At 55.7% G+C, this 19,119-nt stretch overlaps 1 protein-coding gene across 7 annotated transcripts in view; it reads left to right on the top strand.

Moving 5' to 3' along the window:
* The first annotated feature begins 7,699 nt into the window (after positions 1–7,699).
* Positions 7,700–19,119, top strand: part of PAX2 (paired box 2) — an 89,059-nt gene continuing 77,639 nt past the window's right edge. For 4 of the 7 annotated variants that reach the window (XR_004959987.1, XM_036265062.1, XM_036265059.1 and 1 more), the window contains exon 1: positions 17,859–18,585. Coding sequence is in view for 6 of the 7 variants with exons in the window: in XM_036265062.1 (XP_036120955.1) it covers positions 18,543–18,585 (43 nt within the window). In the remaining variant the exon portion in view is untranslated. Of the gene's footprint in view, positions 8,028–17,858; positions 18,586–19,119 lie in introns of those variants that run through there. The other 3 variants (XM_036265063.1, XM_036265065.1, XM_036265060.1) reach the window with 2 other exon arrangements.

Here is a 19,119-nt window from a genome sequence, read left to right as displayed (position 1 = left end):
TTATTTAATACCACCCAACAATTTTGTAAGGTAGATATTCTTGTCCCCATTTTACAGATGACACTTAGGCACAGTGAATTCATCATCACATAACTAGTACGTTTTAGATCTGAGAAAGGTGCCATCTACCTCAGAACAATCTAGCTCCATTTTTCATTGTTTCAGTGCTGCTTTCTCTGTGTCGGGGTTAGTGAGAAGTTATCCCTTCCTGTGGTACACATTATTCTATGAGGCTACCTTTACCAGGTGAAAAAGTGTTGCCTCCAGACATATGTGGGTTTCCACTTTTGTAACCACTACTGGAGTGGGGGAGGGTTTTGCAAAGGAGGGGGATGGAAGGTGAAGGGAGGGTCAGGGCTGAGACTCAAGTTACCCAGAAGCCTAGATGGACCTTAATTTATCATCTCATCCAACAACACACACACACACACACACACACACACACACAATCTGTGACCCACTCCTGACCATCCTGCCTCCACTTCTCTTTCACCCTCTCTTCTCTATCTTCCTTAGACTTTTTTGTTTCAAGACCTCCCATCTTCTCTTGCTGAGACTGTTTTCCCAGTCTCTGCTGCTCTGTCTACCTCCAGTGCCCTGTCCACACCTCCAAAGTGGTCTTCCCCTCCAAATCAGATATTTTGTCTTCCCTGCTTAAAATCCTTCAGTGGCAGCCTGGCCAGTGAGACTCAGTGGATTGAGTGTCATCCCATGGACTGAGAGGTCCTGGTTCAATTCCTGGTCAGGGCACATGCTAGGGTTGCAGGCTTGATCCCCAGTTGGGCACACAGGAGGCAGCCCATTGATGTTTTTCTCTTACATCAATGTTTCTCTCTCTCTAAAAAAATCAATAAAAACATATTTTTAAAAAATCCTTCAGTGGCATACTATAGCCTAAAGGAGCAAATAAAAACTTCTTAGCAAAAGTGATCCTGGATCTAGACCTTGCCCACCTCCTAACCTTATTTCCCTTGCCTCACCCTTAGCCCTCATAATGGCTTAACAAGATCCTTTGCAGTTCCCCAGCTAGATGGGTTGTTGCCCCCCCACCCCCACCCCATGCCTTTGCTCCTTATTTCCTTCTGCCTGGGAATATTCCACCCAGCTATCTCTGCATTTAGTGCACATCAATCATCTTGCAAGACCCCATTCCATTTATGAAGCATTCTCTGACTCCCCTAATTGTGTTTCCCTGTGTCCCAGTCACCATTCCAGGAGGTATCTTGCAGAGTTATTTGGTTTATAGCTCTCTCTTTGCTACCAGGTAATGTCCTCCTGGAAAGCAGGGCCAGTGTCTGATTTACCTCTATAACCCCAATGTCCATCACAGAGTTGACTCAGGTTTATTGACTGACACTGGTGCCCTGGCAGCTGGCCCAGCTTGGACAGTCTTCCCAATTTCCTCAGCCCAAAGAGTTCTGATCTAGATAGCAGTTTTGTCCTGTCTCCCAGCAAAAGTAGGAATTGACTAAGCTGCCCCTCTTCTTCCTAAAGGTCTTTCCCCTTCCTCCCTCCTCTAGTCCAGCTCTGAGGCTGACCTGACCCGTGGACAAGGCAGGGAGAGAAAGGAGGTAGGAGGAGAAAAGGAGTGGGTTGTTCAACGCCGCACAAGTCCCAAAGACTGGGGAAAAAATTCAGGGCATTTTTCATCCCCGGGGCTACTTGGTGGATAGGGAAGCCTTCCTCTCCTCACCCTCGGTCCCACACGCAGTGAAGCTTTCAAAGGCTTTGTTGGGGTCTCAGTCCCCAGCCCGATGTCCCATGGGTGCCTTTGACCTAATCAGATCGGAGGGGAGACGTTCCCTGGCTCCTTCCCTTCCCTCCAGTCAGTTTCCATATTTCATTTCCCTCTACATCTCTTCTGCACTACTCCCACCCCGTCCCCCATTTATTTCTCCTCTTCTTTCCTTTCCTCCTCCCTAGTCTCCGGCCGGGGCAGCCAAAGTCGAGCCCGACCCCTAAACCTGGCAGAATTTGCACTGCGCCTCTCTGTCGCCTCGGAGAGGCGGTTCAGGAAATGCGCCCTCCGCTGGCGCCCAGTCGCGGTTCTCGCTGCGCTGCCTTTTTTCTAGCAGCTTCTGCCCAGCGCGTGGGCCTGAACTGTGGAGATCTGCGGGGTGGGGCTCCAAGGCCCCGCAACAGAGGGGTGACGGAAGGGTCCTAGCTACCGGACCACTGGACGGTCTGTACGAAGGAGGCCAAAGCCCGTCCTCCCCGGGTCCCCGCCTCCCTTCGCTCCCGAGCAGGAAGTCCCAGGTGCTCAGCGCGTGCCCCGGAGAGAGCCGTGCGCCTTCGTCTACCCATCCCCTTCCCAGCCCTGGACCCAGGATGACACCCCACACGCAAACACCATTCCTTTCAGGGACAGATCCTCCTGTGGACTCCGTGCCCTGAAACTTCAACTCGAAGTCCGATTCTGCGCCCTCCTCGGCCTGAAGCGCGGAGCGAGCAGGCTGCACCGCGCCCGGCCTCCCGGGCCCGCGGTCCTGGCGCGTGAGCCCTGGCCGCCGCGGGGCGCGCTTTCCCCGCCGAGCCCGGCGGGGGAGTTTTTGTAGATAAACAAAAGCGTTTGCTCTTTTGTTGTTGTTTTAATTTTCTTTATTCTTTTGTCCCTTCCTTAATCTCCACCCACGCCCTTCTTTCTTCTCGAACTTCTGTTTTCCCTCCTCATTTTCCCTTCCTTTTCGTTGGCTTTACTTTCCCACTCTCTCTCTGCTTCTCTTCTGTCCACCTTTTTCTGTAGCTCCCTCTCTTCTAATTTGGCCCCTTCTCTGCCCTGGGTCCCTCTCTTTCCTTGGGTCTTTCTTCCAGGGCCCTTTGCTGTCCCTGGGCTAAGGTTACGCCACCTCCCTGAGTCGTTTTTTCCTGACCCCGCCGCCCCAGTCTCACTTTTTCGTTCTCCGGGCGGCCCCAGTCTGGCGGGCTCGGTCCGGCTCCCCCGCCGCCGCCGCAGTGATTTATTCGCCTCACCCGGCGGAATCAGGTGTTGAACCGAGCCCCGGAACGAGAGAACAGATTTCTCCCAGGAAAGGTTTTGTGAACTAAACGATGCTAATTATAGGGTGGAGGCCGCGCCGCTCGAGGAAGGGAGGCGCGCGGGGCCGGGCCTGGCCGAGCGCGCTGGGAGAGGGGACAGGCCGAGCCCGGTCGCGGCCCTCCCAGGCCGCCTCCCCTGAGCCTCTCGCCCTGGCTTTCGCCTTTCCCTGGGAACTTTCCTGTCTGAGTTAACTATTAACCGCTGGCGAGAGGCAATTTTCTTCGGAATTTCAGCGATTTCCTTTTTGCGGTGGAGGCAGATTAACATGCAAATAGTGAGATGCTCGGCTTGAGTCTGCGCGCGGACAAGGATGCCTCTGCCCCTCTAAACAGTGTCCTTCGCGACGGCGGAAAACTACAACCCGGGCCCCCCCCCGTGCCGGCGCAGGAAGCCGTGACCAAGCCAGTGCCGGGCGGGTGACCCGAGTGAAGGTGGAAAAAGCCGAGCGCTCGTGCTTGGGGGCGGGGTTAAGGGGAGAGGCTAACCCAGGCAAACCCGGGGGACCTCGGACTCGCTGCCCGGCACCGCCACCGAGGAGCCCGCAACCAATACAGCCTGGTTCCTACTCGGAGCCCCGCACAAGGGGACGCTTGTGAAGACGTTGGCAAACTCGGGGGAAAGTCTTTCCCTCCTGCAGAACCCCCAGACTGCCCCCTACTTTCTCCCTCTTCTCCACTACCGAGCACCCCCAACACACACGCGCACACACCCTGCTCTGACTTGTGACCGCTGCAAACTTTATCAAACTTGAGCCGCTGGTCACAAATTCCTCGCCTTTTTCTCCTTTCCTGTCTTGCCCCGCCGGCTCTTCCTCGAGCAGGATGGGAAGGGTCTCTCAGCCTTCAGACCTGGGAGAGGGCAATATGCAAAAGTCCGGGCCTTTTAGGGAGCCCTGGCGGCCCGCCAGGCTGCCAGTCACCCAACGCGCTCCACGGCGGAAGGCGCTAATGGTTGCAGCAGGGAGGCTTGGCAGGGACCGGGCCGACCGCTCTGCCGCTGCCGGGCCGGGCCTTCCCAGGGCGCCTGTCCCGGCCCCTCACTTGTTTCGGGCTCAGAGCCCGGGTTCAGGGTTGCCACCTCCCGCCGAGCCGCCCTCTCTGCGCTGTCTTCCTAGTTTATTCTCCTCCAGCCCTCAGCCGGTTAGCTCTCTCCCCGCCCGCCTTGCCGGCTCCGTCTCTGGCGGGGCTGCTTCTGTCTCTGTCTCTCCCCGTCTCTCTGTCTCTGTCTCTCTAGTTTGTTTCAACGCGGGGACACTGATTGCGCCTTATGAAGTTCTAACTGGTTTTGTGTCAGGAAGATCTTTCTCGCTGCTACCCAGCCTGGCGTGACGGATTAAACATCAACTAGTTAAATAAAAATTAATATCAACTGCCTCCTAACTTCTAATGTCATGTTGTTTATAACTAATGAACTGATTAGGAGATAAACACATCACGGAGACATTCGGCTTTCCTGACTGGGCTCTGCCGCCCAGTGCCCACTCCCCAGCGCAGCCTGCGGGCTGCCAGGCCAGGAGGAGGGCGGGGCAGGAGGCTACCAGCTCCCCCGGGGTTGCTCTTCTGACTGCCTTGGTCCCTTTCCCTCTGTCTTTCCTTCTCTTTCCCCTTCCTCTGCACATTTCCTTTTCTCAGTCTGTCCTTTTCCCCTTCTTTCCTTCTTTCTCCTTTCTTCCTTCCATTCTTTTCATTCTTCTCACACTATTCCTGGTTCTCGTTCTCTCTCTCTCTCTCTCTCTCTCTCTCTCTCTCTCCCTCTCCCTCTCCCTCTCCCTCTCCCTCTCCCCTCTTCTTCCTCCTCCTCCTCTCTCTTCCCTAGTGGGTCTCTATCTTTCTGTTTTACACTACTTCTCCCTCATTTGGGTTCATCCCCCCCACCCCCAGTGCAAGGTGTAATGATTAAAAGTGTCCTTGTGACTGGACTTCCAACCTGCTATAAAGTCTCCCTCAGCACCTTGTGAAGGGCTGACATCTCCCCAGCTATTTAGGAGAAAAGGGAGGGAGTAAGTATAAGTGGGGTTGTGTTTTGTATTCCTCCTCTATTCAATCTGGAAAAGGCAGAGAAAAAAATTATTTTTAAAACTTTTACCTTTTCTCTTGTCCCAGAAGCAATGAACACAGGTTTAAGTGTTCAATTTAATTTTCAAGAGAATGAAAACTGCTCTGGTGTCCTTCCTCCAGGGGCTTCAGAACCCTCTCCACACATACCCACCCCACCAGCCAGCCCCAGCCAGACCAGAGAAGCCTCCTACAGGGCCCTTTTCCTAAAGATACTTAAACCAAATCACAATTGTCATCATGACAACAATAAGGCAGGAAAGCGAGTAATTACAGGCCTGGCCCCAGTAATTTTTTTTTTTCCTAAGAAGCCACAATGTTTAAACTTGATTTGCCCTGGACCTCAGGGTCTGACAAGACAATAACAACAGAAAAAGCTTTTAAAACCAATTTAGCACACGTGAAAATGTAATTCTAATGAAGAATCAATAGGCTGGCGGATCATTTTTCCTGGGACTCCTTGGAGAACCTGAGAGACTCTCAATCAATGGGGTGGGCAATGAGCAAAAGGGCCCAAGAGACAGTGTGGGACAGGGTGAGGGCTGAAGACAAAGAGAAACAGAGCCTGAGGGAGGAGGCTGGTGGGAGGCGGAGGTATGGAGCTGAGCCCTTTGACTGGCATCACTTTGCAGGCTTCTGGAGTCCCCAATGCTCCAAGAGTATCAGAGCCAAGAGCTAAGAAAGCTCCTTCCTCCTCTTGGTCCTTCTGGTATGCGACAGGCTGCTTAGCACAATGGCCTCAGCTGCCTTCCCCTGGGCCTAGGCCCCAACCCTGGCACTGCCCCAACCCTGGGCCCTGTGTTCAGGTAACTGTGACGAGCTGGCTCAGGAGCAGGCAGGGACACTGAGCTGAGTGTATGTGTCCCAGTTCAAAACACCTGGTTCCCCAGTGGGTGCCTCCCTGCTGTGTGTGTGTGTGTGTGTGTGTGTGTGTGTGTGTGTGGAACTTTAAGTCTCAGTTCCTGTCTCTGATCATATAGGAGCAAGAGCAATGAATGTGTCTGTGGTCATTTTTTACATTTTATAAATCACTTCCACACAAGTTATCTTGTGAGAAACCTGCAAGAAGGGCAAGGATTATTACCACTATTTTAGAGGCGAGGTTAACAAAGTCACAAAAACCTACACAGTGAAGGTATGACTCAGCAGGTCATGGCCCTTGTTTGTGACTGGGTGCAGTTCTGAGTAGGTGACAGAGAGGCTAACTACGCGTGGGAATATCTCATGTGAACAGAGAAACCACATGAGAGTGTGATTTGTGTGTGTGATGAGGGTTTCATTTATGCATATGCTCTCCCATCTCTGTCCTTGGGAATGTTGTTCTGTGTATAACAGAAAAAAAAAAAAAGTTTTTTTTTTTTGGCTTTTAAGTTTTTGTACTCTTAGATTGGAAAGTCACTGATTGGAAAAGAAAAGAAACACTGACAAAGTCTGATGTTTTAAATAACAAATAATGGTCATTTGGCCATGATTTGCCTGGAAGAGTAGAAATACATGTTCTTGTAGGAAGATTTTAAGTTGGGAAACAGTGACATAGGTTTTGCCTCTGGGGTCCTGTACCCCTCCAGCTTCCTGTCTCTAGTTGTACAATGTTTCTAGAAGAACTTCCGCTGAAGTAGATGGGACCCCAGTGAAGAACTTCCAGTTCCTAACCTAAGCTGGGGCTTACCCACACTTTCCTTGACCGCCTTTCAGTGTTAGTCAGCATGTGTGAGCAAGGCTGTGTGAGAACAGGTGGCCCAGGGTAAGTGAGAAGGGGTATAAAGTGGGGCAAATGAGAAAGGGGTACAGGAAGGGTAGGAGTGAGAGCAATCCTGCTTGAGGGGTGTCTGAGTGCATAAGAAGTAGGAGTACAAGAGGGCGCATATGAGAAAGTGGTGTGTGAGTGGTTTGAAGGAAAATTTAGACAAAGGTGTGAAAGGTGTAAATTCCAGACAGAAAGGGCACGACGTGGGGAAAAGCTAAAGTGAACTTTAGCTAAAGTGATCCTTTGTTCAGGGATGAAAGAGCATGAGTGTGTTTGGACAGGGTGTGCAACAAATGGGGTGAGAGTATCAGAATACTGTGGAATGGTGTGACTCAAGTGGGTGGTCACATGAATGTAACAGGAGTTTGGGAGGGCTCTGGTCATTTTCCCTTTCCCTGGGGCCCTCATTATCTCCTTAAGGCAAGGAAACCAGGACTTTCCCTTTTATTCTGAGTTGTTTTAAACCGGAGGAGAGTTTCTGAAGGATTTAATAAGCAGTTCCACAATGTATTGGTGACAGGGACCCCCAGAGAAAACTGTGTGGAGGAGAAAGTTGGGGTGTGTGGGCAGGGATCTTGGAAACTGGGGCTGAGACCAGGTGTGTGTGTGTGTGTGTGTGTGTGTGTGTGTGTGTGTGTGGCAGGCTGTGAAGAAAGTAGGATGGAGAAAGTAGGATGAGGCTAGTGCTGTGAGTCACAGGGAAGGGGAACTCACAAAATTGGGGAGAGCGTGAAAGTGAAGACGCCCCTGCATTGAAGTCTGTGGACTGGCAGGGAGCGCTTGTCACAGTAAAGAAGGGGGTGGGGTGAGAGAGTGCCGGCATCTAGGCTGGAGATACGGTCTTTGGGTGCCTCTGGCAGCGCGGGAATCGCTTGCCTGAGGCTGGCTTGGAGCCTTGGGGGCGTGTGCGCGCGTGTGCACGGGCGGAGAGCCGGGGGTTCCCCCACGAGTAGCTGTGCCTCAGCGTGGCCGGGTGTGGGAGCACGGGCTCCAGCGGAAAGCACAGCCGAGGCGGCGGGCAGCCTGAGTTATCTGAGCCTCTCGGTCTTGGGTGGCTGCGCCCAGATCTCAGGGCGGCGGCAGCAAAGGCGAGACGCGCTGTCGGGCCGCGGAGGAGCGGAGAAGCTAGACCCAGGCCCAGACAGAAGCAGCGGGGAGCAGAGCATGGAACAGAGCTCGGGCCGGGCAGGTGAGAGCCAGGGACTAGCCGTCAGCGCCACTGGCCAGGGGGTTGACTGAGAGGGATCGGGGCGGCCAAGCCAAGGGCGGACTCCACTCCCCTTTCTCTCTGTACTTGTCTGGTGTGGCCACTGTAACGGTTGGGGGACTGGGCTCTGTGGCCTCTTCCCACCACGGAGGCCTCCTGGGCTTTCCCGCCCAGTGTCCTCTAAATCTACTTAAAACTTTCCATCCAGAAAATGTGAGTTACTTCTCTTGCTCTCTTTACAGAACCTAGAATGTCCTTTCTGATGTGCGTTTAGGACTTTATCTTTACACTTTCCCTCAGTGTTTAAATATTTTGAACAACTTTCTCCAAGTTGGGAGCACTTGGGAAAGCCTTAGTTTCTAGTGGAAAAGGCTTGTGAGTGTGTGTGCAAGTGTGCAAGCGGATGGGGACATGCTGTGTGCACATGTCTGTGTGTACATGTGTTAGGGTCTTGTGTATTTGAGTAAGAGCCAAAATGTATGCGCTGGTGTATGTGCCTAACATGTGTGGAGAGAAGGCTCTACTCCGCCCCCCCCCCCAAAACAATTCAAGGGAGGTCTGGGACAAGGGGAAAGATGGTAGGCTCCAGGGGACCCAGGTAGGGAGAATGTGAAGCTGCTTACCCAAAAAGCTAAGTGTGTGGAGGGCTTCTCTCTTTCTTTCCCCCTTCCTCTCCCTCTCCTCCGAGCCTGCCAACTCCACTCAGTCTGCCCACTAGGTGCCCTGGTGTAGTTCAGGGTGGGAAGCTAAGGGCCCAAGTTTAGTTTAGGTTGTTTGGATCAGGTTTCTAAGAGTTTTCCAAATAGTTCCACGGAGGTCAAGGACCAACTCCAGGTGTTCCCCCCTTTTTTGTCTCACTCCTCCCTTTCCTCAAATCTCTTTCTTCCCCTCCCTCACTCACCTCCCCCCACAAGCTCAGGTTCTAGTTCTTTCAGCTGATAACACAGTTTTCACCTTCAGTACTGCCCTTCCTCTAGGTTCTTGGCCCAGTCCCTGGTCTGCCTTCATTTCCCCTGGGGGTCTTTTCCCCATTGGGGAACCTGGGCCCCCAAGAGTGCAACTGTGGCCTCCTGTGCTTTTAGGGCTCTGGGCCACCCCTCTGCACCAGAGGTTTAAGTAGGGAGATCAATAGCAAACAGTTGTAATGATCTAATTAATTATGGCAAAATTAAAAGCGAGTACAAAATCAATCTCTGATGGTGTTGAAGATGGAATTCAATTGAGAGCCCATCTGTGCACCCCCTCGACCGTATAAATATGCAGCCCAAGGACAGATCTAATGGCTGGGCCTTTCTGGGAACCTCTCTCTCCCTTTCTTCCTCTCCTGCACAAGGCTTCTCTCTTCCTCACTGTCTGAATCTATTTTGCCTCCTGCCCTCAACCCTACCCCTGCCCCCTGTTCTATCTGCTCAGGATCCCAACACTCCCACTTTTCCATTTTCCCTCTTGGAAGGCGGCTCTCCCTGCCTTGCAGGCCCGAGGAGCGTGGACCTGGTTCCCAGTTCCAGCAAATCTCCCAAAGACGAGCCTGCTCCCGCCCCTACAGCGCCTCAGGCCGGAGAAGGCAGAGTGGTGGTGTGTGGGGGGGGCATCCTTGACCGCCCGTTGGGGCCCTCATCCCAAGTTTCCTGGCGCTCGGGACGCTCCAGAAGGGACTAGGGCGCTTACCTAGTAGCGGCTTTCCTGGCATGCGGGGCAGAGAGGCCAGGAAGACTAGCTGCGCAATGCACTCCCTTTCCCTTCCCTCTTTCCCCCGCGTTTGCCGGTGCGGGGATAGCACTCCCGCCAGTCGCGGCTTGGGAAAGGGTGGGAAGGAGCTGGGGCACTGGGCCTGATGGGAGCTGCTTCTGCGAGAAGGAAACCGCTTTTTCCTTTGAGGCGGCCCCACGGAGCCCTGGAGTCTTCTGCCCTCCGAGCCGCCTTCTGTCTTTCTCTTTTCAGTGCCCCCTCCTGCTCCTCTGCTCTCACCTCTTTCGTACACGTGTCTGGCTGGGACACAGTTCCCCGGGGACCCTGTGTCCCCCTGACGGCCCCCGCGCCCCTTTTGGCCTCATCCAGCTAGTTCAAAATAACAATGACACAGGCGTGCGAGCTAGCGTGCCTGGCAGACGCCCTGGCGCAACCGCCGCAGCCGGGTTTGCGAAGGATGCGGGTTTTATTAGTGTCGCTGAGCCTGTTGGAGAGCAGCGAACACCGTTAGGGAAAGGGAGAGGGAAAGAGGAGGAGAGAAATGGGCAACTAGGTCAATTTTGGTCTTTGGCCATTACCACCTATACCCCCCAGAGCCATAGAAACAAGACCTTTATTTGATGTCTTCCCTTTTACTATATTGGCCTGTCCCAGCTGGCTCTCAGGCTCCCGGTCGCTGGTCCTCTTCCTCTCCCTCCTGGGGCCCTGGGTCCACTTCCTGGCCCACACTGAGTTCCCAGGGTTCCTTCTGCCCTCTGAGACCCCTCCCACTCTCTGGTCCTGCCGCCGGGCCCTCAGAGCCTGGGGGAGAAACAGCCTGACGCCTCCCCGCCCTCTTTTGCCAGGCCTCTTCACCCCGTTATTAATTGCTGTGTTGACCTGCAGGATTGATTGGCGGCCCCTCTGGAAGAGGCTGCGGAGGCCTTGGCCTCGGAGCAGCCTCGGCTGAAGGCAGAAGGAGGAGGGGGCGGTGCTGGATATGGGTCCTGAGCTCCTAACTCAGCCCCACCTGGGACACAGCTACTAGCCTAGACACCCTTTTTCATCCCCCTAACACACACACCTTTTATACACCCTTACAACATTCAACCACACATTCTCACGATCTCTTCACCAAGAGACGTTCAACCCCCAAGGAGACACATAAGAAATTCTCCTTAATTGATTTAGAAACTGAAAGAGGCTTTCTCCCTACATTAGTCAGTTTATTCAATACATTCGTTAGCCGCGGGTCTAGACCTCCTTGCCGGTCCAGACCTGGCAGATCGAACTACTAGGACCAGGGCTTTTTTCTGTCCTAGATTTACTTTGCATCTCCCTCTCCCACTGCCCCCAGGAACAGTTACCGAAAGTTAAATATTCCTGGATGCGGATAACCCTGAAAGTCTCAAACCAAAGCACTTTTTCCAAAGAGAGCCTGTGCCCTGGCTCCTGAGGGATTCAGTTCAGCCCTTTTATTTCAAGTTCGGGGGATGGATGGCTCTGGACCGGAAAGGGTCGGGGTCGGAGGCTTGCAGCCGCCGGGGCAGGGGTCTAACTCGACAGCGAAGGCCCTTCCCCAGTCCTCCCCCAACCTGCCTAAACGGGCGCGCGCGCGCGCTTTCGCGCGCACACACACTTTCTCACACACACACACACACACACACACACTTACAAGGCACCCCCAGCCACAGCAACACCCTCTGCCCCGACCCCAGGCCACAGGCCCACCCGCAGAAACCCAAGCGGGAGTGAGCCCCCAAGACGTCGGGCTTCAGGCTAGAGTGGGCGGAGGCGGCAGAAGCAGACCAACCTTGGCCGGTCCTTCGAGAGCCCCCTTTTTCCTTGGTTCTCTTCTTGTCTCACCAGCCCCTCTCTCCCCCGTTTTCCCATCTCCCTTCCGCTCTGGTCCTTTGTCTGCAGCCACTTCGCGACGCCGAGCATCCCGTCCCCGCCTGGGCGACCCTGCCCTTCGCTTCCCAGGTCGTTGGCGGGTCTCCCCTTCCTTACCCGCTCCCGGCTCTGGCGCGTTCTCCTCCTGCTCCTCACACGCGCACAGCTGCCGGCAGAGGAGAAAGGGAGGGCTGGCGCCGCGGATGAATCCGAGAGTAGATTTGGTGCTTGCTCGCAACTCCGGGACAACTCAGCCCACCGGGCTTCTCCCGCCCCTCTCCAACTGTTCCTCGGCGCAGCAGAGCCGAGCGCCCTCGCCCGCTTTTGGCCCCTTCCTTTCCTTGTACGCTAGCTGTAGCTATTTTGCTTCCTCTATTCTGCCCGGCATCTGGAGTTGCGCGTTCTCTGCCCAGCACTTCACGTTACCTTTCGGCCGCCCCTCGCTACCACCTGCCCCCTTGCTTCGGAGTCCCCTTAGTCAGAGTGGACGTGGCGGATAGAGCCTGGGACGTCCAGGACCCACCGGCACTGTCTCCCTCCACCAGAGCCAGGTTAGGCTGCAGGCTTAAGGCCTGACTAAGAAGAGGGTTAATCATTACTTGGCCACCGACACTCAGCCTCATTTGGACTCTCTCACCCTGGCTTGGGGAGGAACCTGGGAAGGGTACTTGGTCGGGTGGGAACCTCGACTTCTCCCAAACCAGCCTCTGCAGGCCTTCCAGAGACAGGTGCCTTCTCTGTTCCCTCAGCACCCCTTTCACATTCTTTTCTTCCCCGCCCCTCTCCCCCTCCCCTTGGTCTGGCCTCCCAGCACGTCTCATCTTCGCTCTGGCTTTGGCAGGTTGACTGCAGGTCCTGAGAGTACCAACTTTCTTTGTTTGGAACCGGACTGGACGGGATTTCCTTCCCCAAATCTCCGCCAACGGGCCAGCTCCCCCCAATGCTTTTGGCAGACAAGCCCAAGGGGGACCGCGCCAGAGGCCACAATTAACCTGGCTGCTAGGGTGGGGTTGGGGGAGTTTAACTGATCCTCTAACAGCTGCGCTGGTGTAGTGGGGTAGGCGTGCAGGAAGAAATGGTAATGGAGGAGTGGCAGGAAAGATAGAGGGCAGAGTGGTAAACATAGATGCGGTGTGGTATAGTCAATGGAAAGGGGGAAAATCCTGAAAAGGAGGAACACAGGAAGGCAGACCGTGAGGGATCCTCTAGTTACCTTCATAGAATAGAAGTTGGATGGAAGATACCATTCCCTGTCTTGCCTAAACGCCCAGAACCCTCCCTTCCCTATTTGTGCAAGGTAGAGGGTTCAGAAAGCTATGGTTCAGAAATGTTTGGTTTTCAAAATACTTTCCTATTGGCTAGCTCCACAGACTAGGCAAGGCAGGTGTAGTTATCCCTATTGTACAGGAGAAAAAACTGAGGCTCAAAGAGGCAAAGGTGGTGGCTGCTACTCCTTCCCATGGGCTGTGGGATGAGTGGTCCCTTTAGTATAGTAGTGCATAGGTCCATGCGCGTCTGGGGTGTGCGTGTGTGAATGTGTGTGTGTGAAGGGATAGGCTGTGTCCAGGTTTGACCTCACTGGGCCTTTTGCCCCCCTCCCCCTTAACTTGTTCTCTGTTGGGTAGAGCCCTTCACTCCTATCCTATAGACCTTCTGGCCCAGTTTCTCCTGGCTTGACTATTTTTTCTGCTCCCCAGTCGGGTGGCCCACTGGCGGCAGTCACCTGGCAGGCCCGTGCCATTAAGAGGCGGCTTTGGTGGCCAAGTGGCTTGCATTGTCGTTTCCCTTCAAAGGGGCTGCGAAGGGCCGGGCAGGTCGCTAGGACCACTAGTGAGGAGAAGTCGGGTTAAAGGGGGAGGGGCCGGGGAGGATAAAGGCGCAGCACGTGCGCCGGCCGCCACAGGACCAACAGACCGAGCGGGCGGGGCGGTCCAGTAGTCTGGCCCCCCGGGCTTCAAGCAGGGAGCCCAAATATCGGGAACAAAAGCGGGAAAAGAAAAGTGAGAGCAGGAGGGAGGGAGGGAGCAAGGAAGGGAGCGAGGAAGCAGAAATTAGGGGGTCTTAGATGGGAAAAAAAAAAGTAGCTTTAGGGGGAATGTGCCGTGGAGTGTGAAATTGCAGCCCATGGTGCTCCATATTGTACCAGAAGCTCTTCCAAAAAAAAAAAAAAAACCATCCTCCAACGTGACCAGAGGGCTAGGAAGGGGGAGGGGCGGGGAGAGAATGGGGAGGAGGAGGGGAAAGGGCCGGGCGGGAGCTAGTAAGGTCGAGCCGGAGAGGGGGCCGGATGCGTGCGCCCCCTGCCTGGAATCTTATCTGGGAGTGTGCGCCCCAGGAAGTGCCAGGACCCTTGGGGCGACTGGGCCGCTGCCGTCCCTGACTTGGATTGTCAGACGAACTTTTTTTTTTCTTTTGTGGTGATGATGACTACCAAAACTGGGAATAATTCGGGCAAGGAGCTCAGCTGCGGAGCTGCTGCTCTGTACTACCCTTTTCTCTTCCCTCCTCCTTCCTGCTTCTCTCCCCTTCGGACTAGTTTTTCCCCCTTGATTCTAAACAGCTTCTTTCCCCTCTGAACTTTAATGCGTTTAATTTGGTCCTCGCTGTGGGAAGCATTTCCTAGGGAGATACATTTAATTTCGGAATTTCTAATCCCCTCCCTGAGAGCCCCGGCCCTGGCTCCCCTCGCCGCTCCCCAGGAGGTGTCAGGAGTGGAAGGAGGAAGGCAGGCCCAGGCCAGCGGGGTGGGGCGCGGCTGGGGGTCTCCCCCGCCCCCCAAGCCCCCCCAGACCCAGCCGCCATTCCAAATTCCTCGTGATCCGGTGCCTGAGCCCCAGGTCAGGGCCCTGCCTGTGGACGGGAGGCAGCCACGCCTCTGCTTTTCCTCACCCGGGCGGAATGTCCTGGGCCAGGGACCGGGAAACCAGAAAATGAGAAGGATCTAAAAGGATTGCGTGCAACTGAGGGCAACAGATAGGGTTTCCACGAGCCCATCGTTTTATGCACAATCTGCCCCGAAACAAATTTGGTAGTTTTGGGTGCTAGTTGCGTTTGGTTTGGCTTAGGGGCCTGTGCATGTGTACAACTGTCGGGGAGGAGAAAGGAGCTCAAGGCGGACCACCACCTCCCGGACACCTACACCCTCCCTGGCAGAGCAGGCTCCAGACGACCAGAGACTCTGGCGGGCTGCAGCTTTGCCTGAGGAAGTCGGCAAGGGAGGGGGCGCTGGGCGCCAGGCAAGCCTGGCAGAGAAGGGAGTGGAGAAGGCAAAGAAACGGAGATCCACAAGGAAGATTTATTGGGCAGATCAGATGCACAGAGGCGGCTAATGAAGCAAATCCCGAGATGGGTATCAGAGCAACTCCCCAAAAGTTTATTTGCCTTTAAATTTCCGCAGGGAGGCGGGCGCCTTGTTTGAAGTGTAAATGCCCCTAGGTTGGGGGGTGGAAGGGCCGCTTTGAAAACACCAGAGAGAAAAGGTTCATTTAGAGGCAGACGGGAAAAGCAACCAACCCTGACAGGTCGGAGCCCGGGTTGTGTTTGGGGTTGGGTTGTTTTCTTTCTTTCTCTTTCCTGTTCTCTTTCCTCTTCTTTCTTCTTCCCTTTCTTGTTTTTTTTTTTTTTTTTCCTTCTTCTCTACCAGGCTCCATAGAAGAAGAAAGGGAAGGGAGCATCAGAGGGAGAGGCTAGTCCTTCAGCCTGGAGCCCTAGGAGAAGGCAGAGCCTTGGCTAAAATCATCAGGGAGCTGGGCTCTTTGACTTTCTAAAACCAGGATAGGCTGAAGCTAAGGAGGAAGCTGCCAGGGGATGGCCTGGTGGGAGGGTGAGTGTCCAGCTAGTGTAGTGCTGGGTGGAGAAAGGGTCTCAGGAGGGGCTGAGGTGAGGTGGGTGGGTGGAGTTCTAGAATCTCAGGGGCTAGATGGGAAGTGGACTATCATAGAAAGGTCTTCACTTCTTAGGGGGTACATGTGAAGGGTAAGTGTGAGTACAACTTCCAGCACACTTTGTGCATTAAGCCCCCTTCTTTACAAAAAGTGAAGGTGCCTCTTGCAAATGTCTGTTGTCTGCCACCACACTTCATCATATGTGTAACAGGGATGTGTCCAGCTGGTTCTGGAAAAATCTGAGTCTATGTGTGGAGGGGGCTCTGCCTACAATCTTGCTCCTCCAATAGTTCAGCCTTCCCAAGACAACTTCCTTGACCAACATAGGGAAACGCTGGCAAAAGGCCCCTTGAGTTCTAAGCTCCTTTCAGTAAGGACTCTTCCAAGATGTACCCCCCAACCCCAATTCTAGATAAATTACCTCCCTGAAAAAAGCCCAAGGCTGTACCAACTAATACCACCTAACAGCCGTTTACTCCCAGGATTGGAAGTGGGAGCCTTTCCCTTCAGGATGCAAGATCTCTGGTTTTCCTTCTTCACTCCCACACGAAGTTAGTGCGTGTTCGTGGGGTTTACAGGCCAAAGCAAACCCGGGAGCGCCATCTGCAGGTCTCGAGAGGAAGAGACTGACCTTCCAGGCTGGACCCTGCGCCTTCAACCTCCCGCCCTAGGGAATCAGCTTGGTCACCCAAGGGAAGTGGGATTGGGGACTGTGAGTGAGGAGGCAAGCAGGGAGGGTGTTTTACTCCCAGAAGTCACTCCGCAGGTGGATTAAGCGGACCGGGCTCAGGAGGATGCAGGAAGTAGGGCAAATGCTAGGATACCAGCAGACCTGGTCTCCTAATGAGTGGGTGGCTCAGAACCCTGTCAGGATGAGCCTGGCCCTAGCCCCGCAAGAGGGTTAAGGGCACCCCAAAACCTGGGTGCAAGAGGCCCAGTCGGAGTCTCCTCCTGGCTGAGTCGGGTGGTTGCGGGCCCCCATTGTTAGCTGCTGCCTGGGCTCCGCCCGGGACAGTGGCGCGAGTCCGCAGCGCTTCCGCGGGAGCCAGGATCTGCAGGCAAGGACCAGAGGAGCCTTCAGTCCGGGAGGTTGGAGCGCAACGCGGGCTTCCCTGAGCCTCCGTTTCGCAAACCCAGAGAGGGGGGGAGGGCGGCGAAGGAGGGAGAGAGTTAAAACATCAGCTGAAGTGCCAAGATGATTTATGAGACGAGGGAAAATATTTCATAAAGATCTCCTGGATATTCTGTATTTAACCAGTTAGGAGACAAAGGGCTTCTCCTGCCTGGTGTGTGCGAGCGGACCCGAGCGAGCGAAGGACCAAGTGCGGACGAGGGCTGCGGAGGCTGGACCGGCGGCTCCGGCAGGAGCGGGACCCCGCCGAGCGCGCTGCGCCCCCTGTGCTAGCTCCGGATCCGCGGAGCTGGCAGCGAGCGGCGCTCAGCCTTGTTCGCAGCCTCTTCTCCCCAGCCGGGGAGAGCCAGCTTTGGTCTCCCGCGTTCTCTGCCGCCAGCGACCAGTCGCTCTGCACTGTCTCCCTCCCCAAGCCCTCCTTCCTGGCCACCCCACGTTCCAGGAGCCGAGTCCCCATGCTCTCCCACTGTCTGTTGGGTCCCACTGAGGCAGTCGGGTCCTCACCTTAGGTCTCCACCTCTATTCTAAACCGAGCGTTTTGAGCTGCCCAGACCCCGATGGGCAAGGGGGTGCAGCTGCGCGTAGGACCAGAGAGGACTAACTGCCGGGCGCTTTGCCCCGGAATGAGAACTGAAGGGGGGTGCATGCGTGGGGAGATACCTCAGGGGGGAAAGGCGAACGGGAAGGACCAGAGAGAGGAAGGAAGAACCAGGAAGGAACGGAAGGGAACTCAGAGCAGAGAGTAGGGGGGTTAAGAGTAGGGATGCGGACCCAGCTCGGGATGGCAAGGCTGGATGAGTTGTGACTTCCAGCCTGGCCTCCAAGCACGGTGCGTTCCCCGGCCCTCTGTCGAGCCTGAATATTCATTAGGCTGCCGCTCTTTATCCTTATCTAACGTTTATCTTATCGGCGAGTTTCGTTTCTCAGTGTAGTTTTAATCCCGGGTTCCCCTTCCCCTCCTCCCCCGGCCTGCTCCCCTCCCTCCCTCTTCCTTCGCCCGCTGCTCCCTCCTTCCTCCCGTTTCCTCCTCCCCTACCCTCCCCTCGCCGGCACCGGAGTGACAGGCGCGGGGCCCTCCTCGCCGAAGCTCGGGGCTCCGGCGCTAGCGAATCACAGAGTGGTGGAATCTATTGCCTTTGTCTGACAAGTCATCCATCTCCCAGCGCGGGGAGGGGGAGGGGGTCTGGAGGGGACTTTACAGCTTTTAGAGAGAGACACACCGGGAGCTGAGGCTCCAGTCTCTGGCCGAGTCTTCTCGCAGCCGCAACCCACCTGGGGCAAGCCCAGTGCTGCCGGCGCCGCTCGGCTCCCTCCCTCCCTCCCGGCCCTTCGGCCGCGGCGGCTTGCGCCTGCCTTTTCCGGGGGCGGGGGCCCGGCTCGCGCTGTCCCCTCGTGAAGGCGCCCGCTCGGACATCCCGAGGATTGCTACTTCTCTGCCAACTTCGCCAACTCACCGACACTTGGAGCGGCCCGACTCCCCGCCCGGCGCCCTCGGGCCACCCCAGCTCCTCGCCCTCTCCGATTGCCGCCTCTCGGATGACCGGGTTCCAGGAGAGCTGAGCCAGCCTCCTCCCCCTCCCAGCTTCAGCCCTGGCCGCAGCAGCCGCACGCGCCATGCGCCCCCAGATCCCCCCGGCCCGGTCCGCCGCCTCGGGGCCGTTCTGCTGATCGCCAGCCCCGAGCCCCGACGGTGGGAAATTGCGGTGGCTGCGGTTGCCAGTTCCGGCCGGCCAGGGAAGAGTCCCCGCCGGGAGAGCAGCGCGGCGCCCCCCACCCCCGCCCGTGTGCGCCCCGCCGCAGCTGGGCACCCGCTCACCCCCACTCCCCACCGTCCCTCCCTTTTCTCCTCAAGTCCTGAAGTTGAGTTTGAGAGGCGACACGGCGGCGGCGGCCGCGCTGCTCCCGCTCCTCTGCCTCCCCATGGATATGCACTGCAAAGCAGACCCCTTCTCCGCGATGCACCGTGAGTACCGGCGCCCGGCTTCTGTCCCAGCTCGGGGCTCCCCGTCCCAACCCGGTTCCGTCCTGGCATGGCCCTGGCCCCCGGTGCTTAGGTCCTATCTTGGAGGACACGCTGGCTTCGCCTAGTCTTCCCTTTCGTTCTTCCTCTCTGATTTCCCAGTGTTTCTAAAGCCTTCAAATTCTCTCCTTCTGCCTTCTGTCACCCATACTTCTACCTCTACCTGCCTACCTACCTTCCCTGGCGCCCATCACCTTCCTTCCTTCCTTTCACCTGCTCCTTTTCAAGTCGTGGATCCACACCCCATCCCCTACAGAAACCCCCGTTTCTAGCCACCCTCTTGCCCTGGGCTGGGGGACTAATGGGCTGGCTGTTTCCAGGGTTTGTGTTTTCTCTATCTCCTCTCTCTTCTTCCCTCCCTCTCTGTTTGCCTCCCTCTCTTCCCTTCCCTCATCTCTGCCTTTCTCCAACTTAGAATGTGGTTGTCCAGGATGAGACATGGAGCACCAGCAGCCTCAGTGTCAGGACAATCGGGCA

Source organism: Molossus molossus, unplaced genomic scaffold, assembly GCF_014108415.1.
Source record: "Molossus molossus isolate mMolMol1 unplaced genomic scaffold, mMolMol1.p scaffold_m16_p_17, whole genome shotgun sequence".
In the NCBI taxonomy this organism is placed as follows: domain Eukaryota; kingdom Metazoa; phylum Chordata; class Mammalia; order Chiroptera; family Molossidae; genus Molossus; species Molossus molossus.
Note: the sequence above shows the minus strand (reverse complement) of the source record. Positions and strands in the feature narration are given on the sequence as shown.